The 12,910-nt window shown below is 36.3% G+C and overlaps 1 protein-coding gene across 6 annotated transcripts in view; it reads right to left on the reverse strand.

Moving 5' to 3' along the window:
• The window catches only part of NETO2 (neuropilin and tolloid like 2), a 70,792-nt gene that overhangs the window by 41,336 nt on the left and 16,546 nt on the right, over positions 1-12,910 (reverse strand). For 5 of the 6 annotated variants that reach the window (XM_055552732.1, XM_055552735.1, XM_055552734.1 and 2 more), the window contains exons 4-6: positions 12,443-12,691; positions 7,382-7,426; positions 7,167-7,294 (exon numbers count right to left, since the gene is read on the reverse strand). In XM_055552732.1, the coding sequence (XP_055408707.1) occupies positions 7,167-7,294; positions 7,382-7,426; positions 12,443-12,691 (422 nt within the window). The remainder of the gene's footprint in view (positions 1-7,166; positions 7,295-7,381; positions 7,427-12,442; positions 12,692-12,910) is intronic. The other variant, XM_055552733.1, reaches the window with a different exon arrangement.

The following is a 12,910-nucleotide window of genomic DNA, read 5'->3' on the forward strand; positions in this document are numbered from 1 at the left end:
GTACTGGAGTTTCAGCTTTAGCATCATTGCTTCCAAAGAAATCCCAGGGCTGATCTCCTTCAGAATGGACTGGTTTTAAGTGTTAGCTTGGTACAAAAGTAATTGCATTTTTGGAATGTGAATTTTAAATCATTATAACTAGATATAAACATATTTTTGTTAGACAAAATAGGAACCATTACAATCAACACATTTTTGACAACAAGATACAAGTTTGTTTATTTCTGTAGCATAAAAATCCATGCTGCAGGATTCAACAAACTCTAAGAAAGCATTTTCTGCATGCTGCTGGTTATGGAAGTGTTTTCCCTGCAAAAAGTTGTCAAGATGCTTGAAAAAGTGGCAGTCCATTGGCTAGAGGTCAGGTGAATATGCTGGATGAGGCAAAACCTCTGATTCATTCTACTTCTGAAGCACGTGTGCAACATGTAGTCAGAATCAGATATTATGGAGAAAAATGAGGCTCATTTTTATAAAATTTTTATGTTTTTACATTATGAAAGTATGATAACACATTTACAGTAGACTTGGAAAATAAAGAATAAGATTACATGTAGTTCCACTATATATTAGAATTGACCCATTCTGTTGACCAAGGCCAGCTGCAGGCGTTGAAGTTTTCGGTGCATCTCATTGCCTTGCTGAGCATACTTCTCAGATGGATTGCTTTTGCCAGGATTCAGAAAGCTGTGTGGATCAGACTGGCAGCAGACCACCAAACAGTGACCATGACCTTTTTTGGGTGCAAGTTTAACTTTGGGAAGTACTTTGGAGCTTCTTCTTGGTCCAATCACTGAGCTGGTCCTTGCTGGTTGTCATATACAATCCAACTGAGAAATGGCTGCTGTTGTTGAGTACAAGAAGAGAAAACAACAATTCTTTTGATTTGTGGTTAGTGGCACCCTACTCCAGTACTCTTGCCTGGAAAATCCCATGGACGGAGGAGCCTGGTAGGCTGCAGTCCATGGGGTTGCACAGAGTCGGACACGACTGAGCGACTTCACTTTCACTTTTCCCTTTCATGCACTGGAGAAGGAAATGGCGACCCACTCCAGTGTTCTTGCCTGGAGAATCCCAGGGACGGGGGAGCCTGGTGGGCTGTCATCTATGGGGTCGCACAGAGTCAGACACGACTGAAGCGACTTAGCAGCAGCAGCAGCGTGAGCTATCAACTTATCAAGCTTTTCCACCTTTCTAATTTGCTTCAAATGCCAAATGACCAGAGAATGGTTGATGTTGAGTTCTTGGGCAACTTCTTGTGTAGTTCTAAGAGGATCAGCTTCGATGATGGCTCTCAACTGGTCATTATCAACTTCTGATGGCCAGCCACTACGGTCATCTTCAAGGCTCTCATCTCCTTTGTGAAACTTCCTGAACCACCACTGCACTGTACACTCATTAGTAGTTCCTGGGCCAGATGCACTGCTGATGTTGAGAATTGTCTCTGCTGCTTTTTTGACCCATTTTGAACTCAAATAAGAAAATCGCTCAAAAATGCTTTTTGTCTAATATCATTTCTATAGTCTAAAATAAATATAAACAGCAAGTAATAAAGTCATTAGCAAAAAATAAAGTGAGAAATGCATATTAAAATGATTATAATACAACATTTATTTAAGAATGTACTCCAATATCAAATGGCAAAGTTCAACAATGCAAAGCCACAATTACTTTTGTACCAATCTAATACAAAATGAGTTTTGTCAATTTGTTAAGAGTTTATTTAGGTTTTCTACTTCTTTGGCTTTAATAAATTATACGTATGTAAACATGTACATATACACATACATTATATATTTAGTAAATTGTTCACTTAGACTGTTCACAAATGTATTAGCAAAGAACAATCTAAAGTATTTCGATTATGGAAAATTTCAAATGTACAAAAGCAGACAAAATAGTATCATAAACTCATTTTACCCATTCCCTAACTTTAGCTTTATCTTCCCTGATAGCTCAGTTGGTAAAGAATCTGCCTGCAATGCGGGGGACCTGGGTTCGATCCCTGGGTTGGGAAGATCCCCTGGAGAAGGGAAAGGTTACCCACTCCAGTATTCTGGCCTGGAGAATTCCATGGACTGTATAATCCATGGGGTCGCACAGTCGGACGTGACTAAGCAACTTTCACATTCACACCCTTCATACTTTCACTTCTGCCTCTCACATATTATTCTGAGACAAATTCTAGAGATATCATTTAATGTGTAATTAGTTTCATATGTAAGGTTAAAGATGTTAAAAAATAACTTCATACTATTATTAACCAAACAAATGAATAATTTCTTAGTATCAAATTCTGGTGTTCAGACTTCTAATTGTCTCTTAATGTTCCTTGCCTTTTGTAGTTTGTTTGAATCCAAACTCATTTGACTTGTACTTTTTTAATCTGTACGCTCCCCTGCTGGTTTTCTTTTTCCCTTTGTAATTTATTGAGGAAATGCTATTCTTTTTTGTTGTTGTTCAGCAAGTATTCTTCATAGTTTGTCTTACAATGCTTTTTAAAAAAATCTCAGCTGTAGTTGAGTGAATGACCTTTCCCACTTCTAATATTGTCTTTTTTCTACATTACTCTTGCCAGAAGTATGCCTGTTGCTATTATTTTTTAAACAAAAGGCCAGCTTTTGGTTTTGTTGAGTCTTCCTTTCTGTAAATTTTGAAATTCATTTATCTCTGCTCTTCTATTATTATCCTTTCTTTGGATTCTTCAGTTATTCTTTTAGCTTCTTTAGCTGAATTTCAGCTCATTAAATTGAAATCTTTTTCTTCTTCTAAAATTAGTATTTATGATCACAAATTCCCTAAAGTACACTTAGGGATATCCTGCAAGTTACAATATGTAGTATTTTCACTATTGCTACATTTTTTTTAATGAATGTGTTCAAATTTTCATTCTAATTTCTTCTGTGACATATCAATTACTAGATGATACATTATTTCTAAACATTTTTTAAAAATTGAAGTTTAGTTGACTTACAGTGTTAATTTCTGCTGTACCATTCAGTTACACACATATATAGGCATGTGTGTATATGTAGATATACACATTTTAAAGATACTGCTTTCCATTATGGTTTAACTCAACTATATCTATTGAATATAGTTCCTTGTGTTATATAATAGGACTCTGTTGTTTATCCATTCTACATGTAATAGTTTGCATGTGTTGACCCCCAACTCCCACCCCATCTCTGCCCCACTGTCCCTCCTCCTAGGCAATCAAACGTTTGTTCTCCACATCTGTAAGTCTGTTTCTGTTTTGCAGGCAGGTTCGTTTGTTTATTATTTTATATTCCACATGTTAAGTATATCCTATGGTATTTATCTTTCTTTTTCTGATTTACTTCACTTAGTAAGATAATAGCTAGTTCCATTCATGTTGCTGCAAATAGCATTATTTTGTTCTTTTTTATGGCCAAGTAGTGTTCTATTGCATACATGTAACACACATCTTTATCCTTTCAACTGTTGATGGATATTTACATTGTTTCCATGTTTTGGCTAAGGTAAATAGTGCTGCTAGGAGGGAGAAGGCAATGGCACCCCACTCCAGTACTCTTGCCTGGAAAATCCCATGGATGGAGGAGCCTGGTGGGCTGCAGTCCATGGAGTCACTAAGAGTCAGACACGACTGAGCGACTTCACTTTCACTTTTCCCTTTCATGCACTGGAGAAGGAAATGGCAACCCACTCCAGTGTTCTTGCCTGGAAAATCCCATGGACAGAGGAGCCTGGTGGGCTGCAGTCCACGGGGTCGCTTAGGGTCAGACACAACTGAGCGACTTCACTTTCACTTTTCACTTTCATGCATTGGAGAAGGAAATGGCAACCCACGCCAGTGTTCTTGCCTGGAGAATCTCAGGGACAGGGGAGCCTGGTGGGCTGCCGTCTGTGGAGTCACACAGAGTCAGACACGACTGAAGTGACTTAGCAGCAGCAGCAGGAACACAGGAACCCACTACGGTTTTATCTGGATATATGCCCAGGAGTGGGGCTGCTGGATCACATGGTAGTTCTATTTTTAGTTTTTTGAGGAAACTCTTCTGTAGTGGTTACACCAACTTACATTCCCACCAACAGTGTAGGAGGGTTCCCTTTTTTCCACACCCTTATTAGTATATGTTATTTGTAGACTTTTAAATGATGGCCATTCTGACCAGTGTGAGGTGGTGCCTCATTGTAGTTTTTATCTGCATTTCTCTAGTAATTAGCAATGTTGAGCACTTTTCCACATGCCTACAGGCCATCTATATTTTTTCTTTGGAGAAATGTCTATACAGGTTTTCCACCCATTTTTCGCTTGGGTTGTTTCTTTGCTGAGTTGTATGAGCTGTTCGAATATTTTGGAAATTAAGCCCTTGTTAGTGCATTATTTGCAAATATTTTCTCCCATTCTGTAGCTTGTCTTTTCATTTTGTTTATGGTTTCCTTGGCTGTGCAAAAGGTTGTAAGTTTGATTAGGTCCCATTTGCTTAATTATATTGCCTTGGGAGACTGACCTAAGAAAACACTGGTACAATTTATGTCAGAGAATGCTTGTCTATGTTCTCTTCTAGGAGTTTCAAAGTTTGTTTTGTCTCTAAGCCATTTTGAGTTTATTTTTGTGTATGTATGGTACGAAGATGTGTTCTAACTTCACTGATCTACAAGCAACTATCCAACTTTACTAGTACCATATGGGGTTTTAAAGTTATCTTTTGGTTTCTGGTTGCTAATTTAATTGTACTTTTGTCCGAGAATGCTCTGTATGATACCAAGCACTGGTGTGTATGTCAGACTTCCTTTTTCCATCCAGTGTATGGATCAGTTTCCATAAATGTTTCATGCATGCCTGTAAAGAATGTAAAATCTCTGAATGTTGGGAGTTAGGACACCATGTTCCATTAGGCACACTGTGATGTTTAAACCTAAGCCTTGACAATTTTTTTTGCATGCTTGATTAAATTGAGAGGTTAAAAAAATTACACATTATAATTGTGGATTTGTCACAATTTTCCCTTGACAACTGTCAATTCATGTTTTGTATATTTTGAGGCTATATTAACACATAAAATTTAAAATATATCTTCCTTATGAATTAGTGACCATCTTGATTTCAATTTTAATAGTTATACTAGCTCTTTTAGTATCTATTTCTCTGCTGTTTTTGTATTTTAAAAATTTTCTGTAGTTAACCTAAAACACATACATTTGGATTTTAACCGTAGCACTTGGTTTGAGTATTTTTGCCCCCAGATACCTTAATTTTGCCCTCATTCTTGCATGACAGTTTAGTTGGACATGGAATGTTTGAATTTCAGATTGCTGGTTAATATTTTCCCTTAGCACTTTGAAGATGTTATTCTATTGCTTTCTGGCTTCTATTTTGCTATTGGTTATTCCTTTGTTATTCTTTCTAGGCAGTCTCCTCTCTCTCTAGATGTTGTGGAGATACTCGTGTTGTCTGTGATGCCGATTGTAACTCAGGGTCAATTAACACTTTTTTCCCTTGCTTTGAGAATCACTGTATGTCAATGCCTTTTGTTATTTCTTACAATTTTCTTAATAAATTACCACTGTCTCCCATCCTCAAGATACTTTCTGGGTCATTTTCTCAAATCTATCTCTCAATACTATACTTCTTACTTGAGGAAGATCTGTTTGGTTATTTTTAAAGTTTACTTGGTATTTTTCTTTCTCATATTTTGATACCTACTTGTTGGCTATTTAAAACACTTCAGATCTTGGGGATCTAAGAAACTTCCTGCTGTTATGTCTGCTAACTCAACTTGTGGTGAGTTGTTCACCTACACGCTGTCTAATTCGGGGGTCTATTGTTTTATCTATGGCAATCTTGTGGCCTACACGGCTATTTGTATTTATCTGTGCCAGATGAGTCAAAAGGTGTAATAAGCCCAAGACCATTTTGTTCATTTTGGGGCTAAGTGATTCCTGGGCTGAGCATGGAACATAAATTTGCACCCCAAACTAATAAAGATAGGTTTCTAGGTATCAACTGTCAGGGGAGACCTCAGCCTCACCCCCATCCTGAGACTGAGCCCCAAAAGATAAGCTTCTTTTGTTACAACTTGTGCTCATGGAAGACTTTTTTTTTTTACCATTTCATGGTGATCATCTCCCTTTGTGGGTTCCAGCTTTATGTGGTGAACCTCGCAAAGGCCACATGAACCCTAAGCCTTTTATTTGTCTCCGTGTGGGTAATATCAGGCTCCTGGCACGTTCACCCGAGTAGTCACAGGTTACTGAAATCAGCAAGGGGCATTTGGCATTTGTACCATCAATTGCAGTTTTCAGCTTATTGCTCTGGTTTATAGTTCTTGCACTTCTAGTTAATAAGAATTATCTTCTTTTGGGGGGCTTATCTATGCTTTAAAAAGGATGTCTATTATATATTATTTAATGTTTCTTGGTGTTTTGTAACAGGTAGGTTTTCAGGTTATCTAATCCATCACATTACCAGCAACTTTAAATTTGATTTTTGTTAATTCTTTAAAGGTTTGTTCTCTTACCCTCACTCTTTTTTTCCCTCTTTTTACATTATACATACAATAAATACAATTTTAACTGTTACTATTCCCAGAAGTACAAATTAAAAGCAAAAAGCAGTAGTAGTTAGGAACCTGTCTCAATCTGTCAGTTATATAAAAGCATCCTTCCCTGTGGTACTTTCCAATAAAAATTCTACATGATTAGCAGAGGACAGCATGATAAGAACACAGAACTAAGACAATGTTCTAAGTTCTAATGTTCAATGTTCTAAGAACTAAGACAATTTGTGTTTTGGTTTTGACACTGTTATAACCAACACTGAGATCTCTGACAAGACACTTCAACCTCTTATGGCCTGTTTTACCTCCTCATAAAGATGTTTATGAATCTATGATCACACTGATCAATAACTGTATTGTCTGGTTAGGAATACACAGATTTTAAGAATCTTAAAATAAGAATATTAATGTATGTGTAATATTCCTAAAGTTTATACTGTAATTTATTTAACTACAACAATGCCGATGTTAGGTGTTCAATAATGTGACTGAAATAAAATTCAAAAAAAGTTGCAACATCAGTTTAACTAACCAGTAGGTATCTGCATGAACCAAATAACACAATGTACAAATCACATCTTATTATATCATTCTCAGAAGTGACTGCGTACTTAATACTACCTTAGCTTTTGGAGTAGCTTTAATCGTCCATATGCAATCAACTGCTTGGCCGGGTTTTGTTTTTTCCTCTTGTTCTACCTGACTAGAACGCACTATTCCATCAGCTCCTGATAGCTCAAACTGGCAATCTAGAAAGAACAGATGAATGATGTTCAAAGGAAAATAAGACTAATCAAAGATGCCACGAGAAAAAAAAAAGAGGTAATATACTAAACCTGGGATGGGATTTAAAATACCTCCTAGGTAAGTAAAGTCTGGATCTGTAACAGAGAAAAGAAGAAATTGATTGGCACCGAGATATTTTAGAGTTAATTTAAGGCTTAATGTCTTATGTTATATCTAATGCTGCATTTAACAACAAAGCAAGAGAAAGCTTTCATTGGTGTATACTACAAAGCACTGCTCACTTATAGGACTGATGTTTTTAAAAATGATAATGCTTAAATTTTTGATCGCATTATGAATTAATAACTTATTTATGCTACCTGAAACTCACAACTCTTTCTCAACTGCAGTAGCTAGTAGAAAGATACAGACTACAATGAAATATTATCCAGTCTTAAAAAGGAATGAAATTCTGACACATGCTGTATAACACGGATGAGTCTTGAAACGTTATGCTAAGTAGAATAAGCCAGACAGTTAAGGACAGTGTAAGATTCCATTTATTGAGGTCCCTAGATTAGTCAAATTAATAGAGATCGTTTTCACGGGGCTGTAGGGATAGGGTAATGGGAGTTAAGTATTTAATTGGGACAGAATTTCAGCTTGGGATGACAAAACAGTTTTGGAAATGGACAGTGGCTATGGTTGCACAACACTGTATATGTACTCAATGCCACTGACTTGTACACTTAACAGGGTTAAAACAGTGAATTTTATGTTACACATAATTTACTCCTCCTCACCATAGTAGTAGCTGTGTGTGTGTGTGCTCAGTTATGTCCAACTCTTTGTGACCCCAAAGGCTGTAGCCCAGGCTTCCCTGGTAACTCAGGGAATCAGGTAGGCCTGATACCTACTCTAGGATTCTTGGGTTTCCGTGGTGGCTCAGACGGTAAAGAATCAGCCTGCAATGCAGGAGACCTGGGCTCAATCCCTGGTTTGGGAAGATCCCCTGTAGAAGGGCAAGGCAGCTTGCCCAACCCATTATTCTTGCCTGGAAAATCCCCATGGAGAGAGGAGCCTGGTGGGCTACAGTCCATGGGGTCATAGAGTTGGACAAGACTGAGTGACTAAGCTATAGGCTGTAGCTCACTAGGTTCCCTTGTCTTGCCTGGAATTTTCCAGGCAAGAATATTGGAGTGAGTTGCCATTTCCTTCTCCAGGGGATCTTCCTGACCCAGGGATCAAACCCATGTCTCTTGCGTCTCTTGCATTGGCAGGTGGATTCTTAACCACTGAGCCACCTGGGAAGCCCACTGTAATAGCTTAATGAGCTGTATTTTCACAATGGCAGTAAAAAGAAAGAAGACTAAATGATATACAGTATATTCTTCCCTGTGAAATAGTTCACAGAAAGTTGACAATCAATAGTTTATATTAAAATAACTGATTTAATTAAATTGGTCAGGTATTTGATTTTTAATAACTAATCAATTAACTGAATTGATACTTCAGCACCAAAAATACATTATATAAAAAAGTCTTACATAGAGTCAGGTTTTTGCAAATATGTTTAGACTACCTGAAAGAAAAAAAAGGTATCTTAATCATTTGAACAATGCTTTTAAAAATATTAAAAAACAAAGCCAGGCAACTTTATATGTAAAGATTCTTGAAAGAAAAGCAGCTCTTTTTCTTCTATTATATGTATCATGAGAGCAACTTCATATGGTTTATGGTTAAAATATAGACACATTAAAATAAAAAGAAAATGTTTAAGATTTCTAATTACCTTATATTTGCATTTTATAGTACTTCAGAGTTTCTACATACCTTATGTTTAATATTATGCTAATAACAATAACATCAAGATCATGTAATATTCTATTTTATAGATGAGGAAACTGAATCAGAGAGAGATGATGACTATTTTGGATAATATAATGGCAAAATCAGGACTAGCTCTAATTCTCTAGACAAGTTTTCTTTCTCTATTGTGTTACTTTTATAACATGGGTGAGGATGCCACAATCTTACTACTAAAGAAAAAAAAAGGTCAAAATAAATAGGTAATTCATAAATAGCTAAATCATGGCTGTCTAGTTATTTAAGCCATATTTATAAAATAAATTTTGTCCAGGGATTTGTGAATGTGGATGAAACCTAGTAACGATGAGAAACTAGTATCTTTTAAATACATGAAATTCTCTGAGCTACTGGCGATATTTGTTGAGGCAGAGGCTCGTAATGGGTTCCTACTTCCTGGAAGTAACTGGAATAACTCTGAAAATTTTAGTGCAATGACAATATCCCTAGAATTCTTGCCTACGTGTGAAGTTCTGATTCACTTGCCAGATAGTTGCTATGATTTTTTTACTCTAATGCTGGTTAAGATTTAGATTTATCTTTGACACATCTCTGCAAAACTGGTGAAGTGTTGTTACTTTCTTTTACTTAGGGAGGTTGGGTTTAGTTAAAAAAGAATAGTCTCTGTGATGTATTCTAAATTTAAGCTAAAATTTTTCCTACTTTTTTCAACATGTACTTTGATAATCATGCTGAAAGTCAATGGTTAAGATTTAGTGCAGATTAAGATTCCACTGCAGAGGGCATGGGTTCAATCCCTGGTCAGGAAGATTTCACATGCCATGCAGCATGGCAAAAAAAAAAAAAGAAATTAACAAGAATTAAGCAATCAGTTACATATAAAAACTGTCAATTAAAATAGGTTTAAATAGGCTAATTAGTCTAAGATATTTTAGACTAGCAATTTTTTCATTCTGACAGGTTTATATACATGTCTACCTGAATTTTCAAATTAAGTTTTTTTAGACACTTGTTTGTAATTTTAAAATTTATTTTTATTGTAGTAAAATATAATATTTACCCTTTCATCCATTTTTAAGTGTACAGTTCAGTGGCATTATGTATATTCACAATGCTGTGCAAACATCACCACTCTCTATTTAAGGAAAAATTTAAGACAAATTTTAATATGATACAACAATTGCGCTCCACGGTACTTAGCCAAATGAGTTAAAAACTTGTCCACACAAATGGCTGCATATGGACGTCTATAGCAGGTTTATCTGTAGTTGCTAAAACCTGAAAGCAGCCAAGATACCCTTCTACACAATAAACAAACTGTGGTACATTCATACAATGAAATATTATTCAGCACTAAAAAAAAGAAAAGCTACCGAGCCATGAAAAATACAGAGGAACCTTAAACAAATATTACTAAGTGAAAGAAGCCAATCTGAAAAGGCTACACACTGTAGGATACCAACTGCATGATATTCTGGAAAGGGCAAAACTACAGAGATGGTAAAAAGATCACTGGTTGCCAGGGCTGGAGTGGGAGGGATGACTACGTGGAGCACACAGGATTCTTAGGGCAGCTGGAATACTCCATATGACCATGTATTGGTAGATACGTCATTACACCACTACATCTGTCCAAACTCACAGAATGTACGACATCAAGAGTGACCGCTAATGTAAACTGCAGACTTCAGGTGATGATGTGTGTCAATGCAGGTTCCTGAGTTGTAACAAATGTACCCTGGGTGCTGGATGTTCATCTCAGGTTTTAGCACTGCCTGTGTGTGTGCGGGGGTGGTTAGAAGGCATGCCCTAACTCTGTACTCTCTACTCAGTTTGCTATAAGCCTAAAATTTCTTAAAAAAAAAAAAAAAGTATAAATTTCACTTTCTGAAAATGTTATCATTTTGACATTGAGAACTTAAATCTGAAGTGACACTTAACACAGGGGAAAAAAAGCTGAATATATTGTTCAGGAGAAAAAAAAGACTGGTAACACAGTTGAAAGAATAGCATGATCTCTGTTATATAAAATAAACAAAATAAAAAGATAAAAACATCTGAAGTGATACATACCATATTGCTTATATTGGTTTTTTATTTATAGGATGATATGGTTATGATATTTTCATTTGGCTGTTCTAATTAAAAATTTTTTTTTAAGTTAGCAAATTTCTTGCATGAAAACATAAAAAGATTATATGATTCTTACATTAAGTTACTTTTTCATCTTGTTAAGTCTGTGAGTTCTCTGAAGACAGGAGTAATAACCAGTGTATCTTTGGGCTTCTGCATTAGGGATATGTATACTTTTACAGTGGACAGGCTCTGAGGACTACAAAGTGTTTCCACGTAACTCCGCGGTAGGCAAGATGGGTAGAGTGCACTGAATGGAGACCTCTCCCACCACCCAAACATATGTCCACATCACAACTGTCACAACCTATGACTGTTGCCTTATAAGGTTAAAAGGTTACCTTACTACCTTATAAGGTTAAGAAAAAGCGAATATTACATTCTAAGGCAAAGGATGTGATTAAGCTAAGCATTCTGAGAAGATCGCGGGGGTGGGGGGGGGGGGAATGTAAAGATGGAGGCGGAGATTAGAGTGATGAGGCCACAAGTGCAGGAGCGCTGGGAGCCGCCAGAGGAAGAAGAGGCTAGGAAAGGGCTCTCCCCTAGAGTTCCTAGAGGGAAGTGACCCTGCTGGATGCTGGCCTCCAGAACTCTGAGAGAATCAATTACCACTGTTTTCAGCTGCCAAGTTTCACTTATGGCAGCCTCACGAAGATATTCCTGTCTTATCAACAGCAATGCTCAGGCACAAGTCCAAGCTTAATACTAAATTTTATAGCTAGCTGGTGGCACAGAAAGGATTCAAACCCAGATCTTTTGCCTCCAAGTACAGAGCACTATTCTTTCTACTGTTCAGTATTTTCTAGGGACTGTTTATTCAAATAAGTGTTTAATTCAACCATTCCAAAGGAAAAAAACCTACCAAAATAATTTTTGTTACAGATCATGAAAAGACAAATTTGTTGAATTACTTTTAAAATGTATTTATTATGATGTCTTTGGCCTTGATATATGCTATAAAACTTAAATCTAAGAAATAATGTAATACCATACATGATATGCCTCAAAATTCAAGTGATACAGCTCTATTTCTAATTTTTATTAAATATTTATTCATGGGCTGATTTCCCTTTGATGTTGGTAATTTTTTAAAAACCTTTATTTGATAAACTTGACTGGATTTTCTGTTTTCTAGTCTTTGTGTGTGTGTTTTCTAGTCTTAAGATTCTAAAACGAGTGAGATCTTGCTACTGCAACAATAAGTTATTTACCTGGGATAAATGAATATTTTGCTCGAAATCCCAGTCCTTCAAGTTCTTCATCAGAACTGAACTTAATCCACATGAATCTCCCTGTTGATCTAATTAATGGAGGGCTTTTCACACCACAGTAACGATCTATAAGTGGAGAGAAACCAAATGGCCCATCTCGAATTTCCAAGTGATCAAACCGACATTCAAATGATGGTTCTATATAATAGTGTTCATCAAAGGTCAACTCTATTCTTTGACGTGGAGCAGCTAGAAAGAAAGAGTAAGTAAATCAGGGCAATGTGAACAAGAAAAAGTAAAAATGTCCTGACACAGTGAGAAAAGCACAACTGCTCTGTTACTGTTTTATAGATGAGGATCATACTGAGTTATTATATATAAATTTCATAATAAATGTTATATTGTATGTTAATGCTATCTGTAGAATTATAGTAATCTTTCCCTTTGGCATATGCTATATATTAAATT

The sequence above is a fragment of the Bubalus kerabau genome, chromosome 17, assembly GCF_029407905.1.
Source record: "Bubalus kerabau isolate K-KA32 ecotype Philippines breed swamp buffalo chromosome 17, PCC_UOA_SB_1v2, whole genome shotgun sequence".
NCBI classification, from domain to species: Eukaryota; Metazoa; Chordata; class Mammalia; order Artiodactyla; family Bovidae; genus Bubalus; species Bubalus kerabau.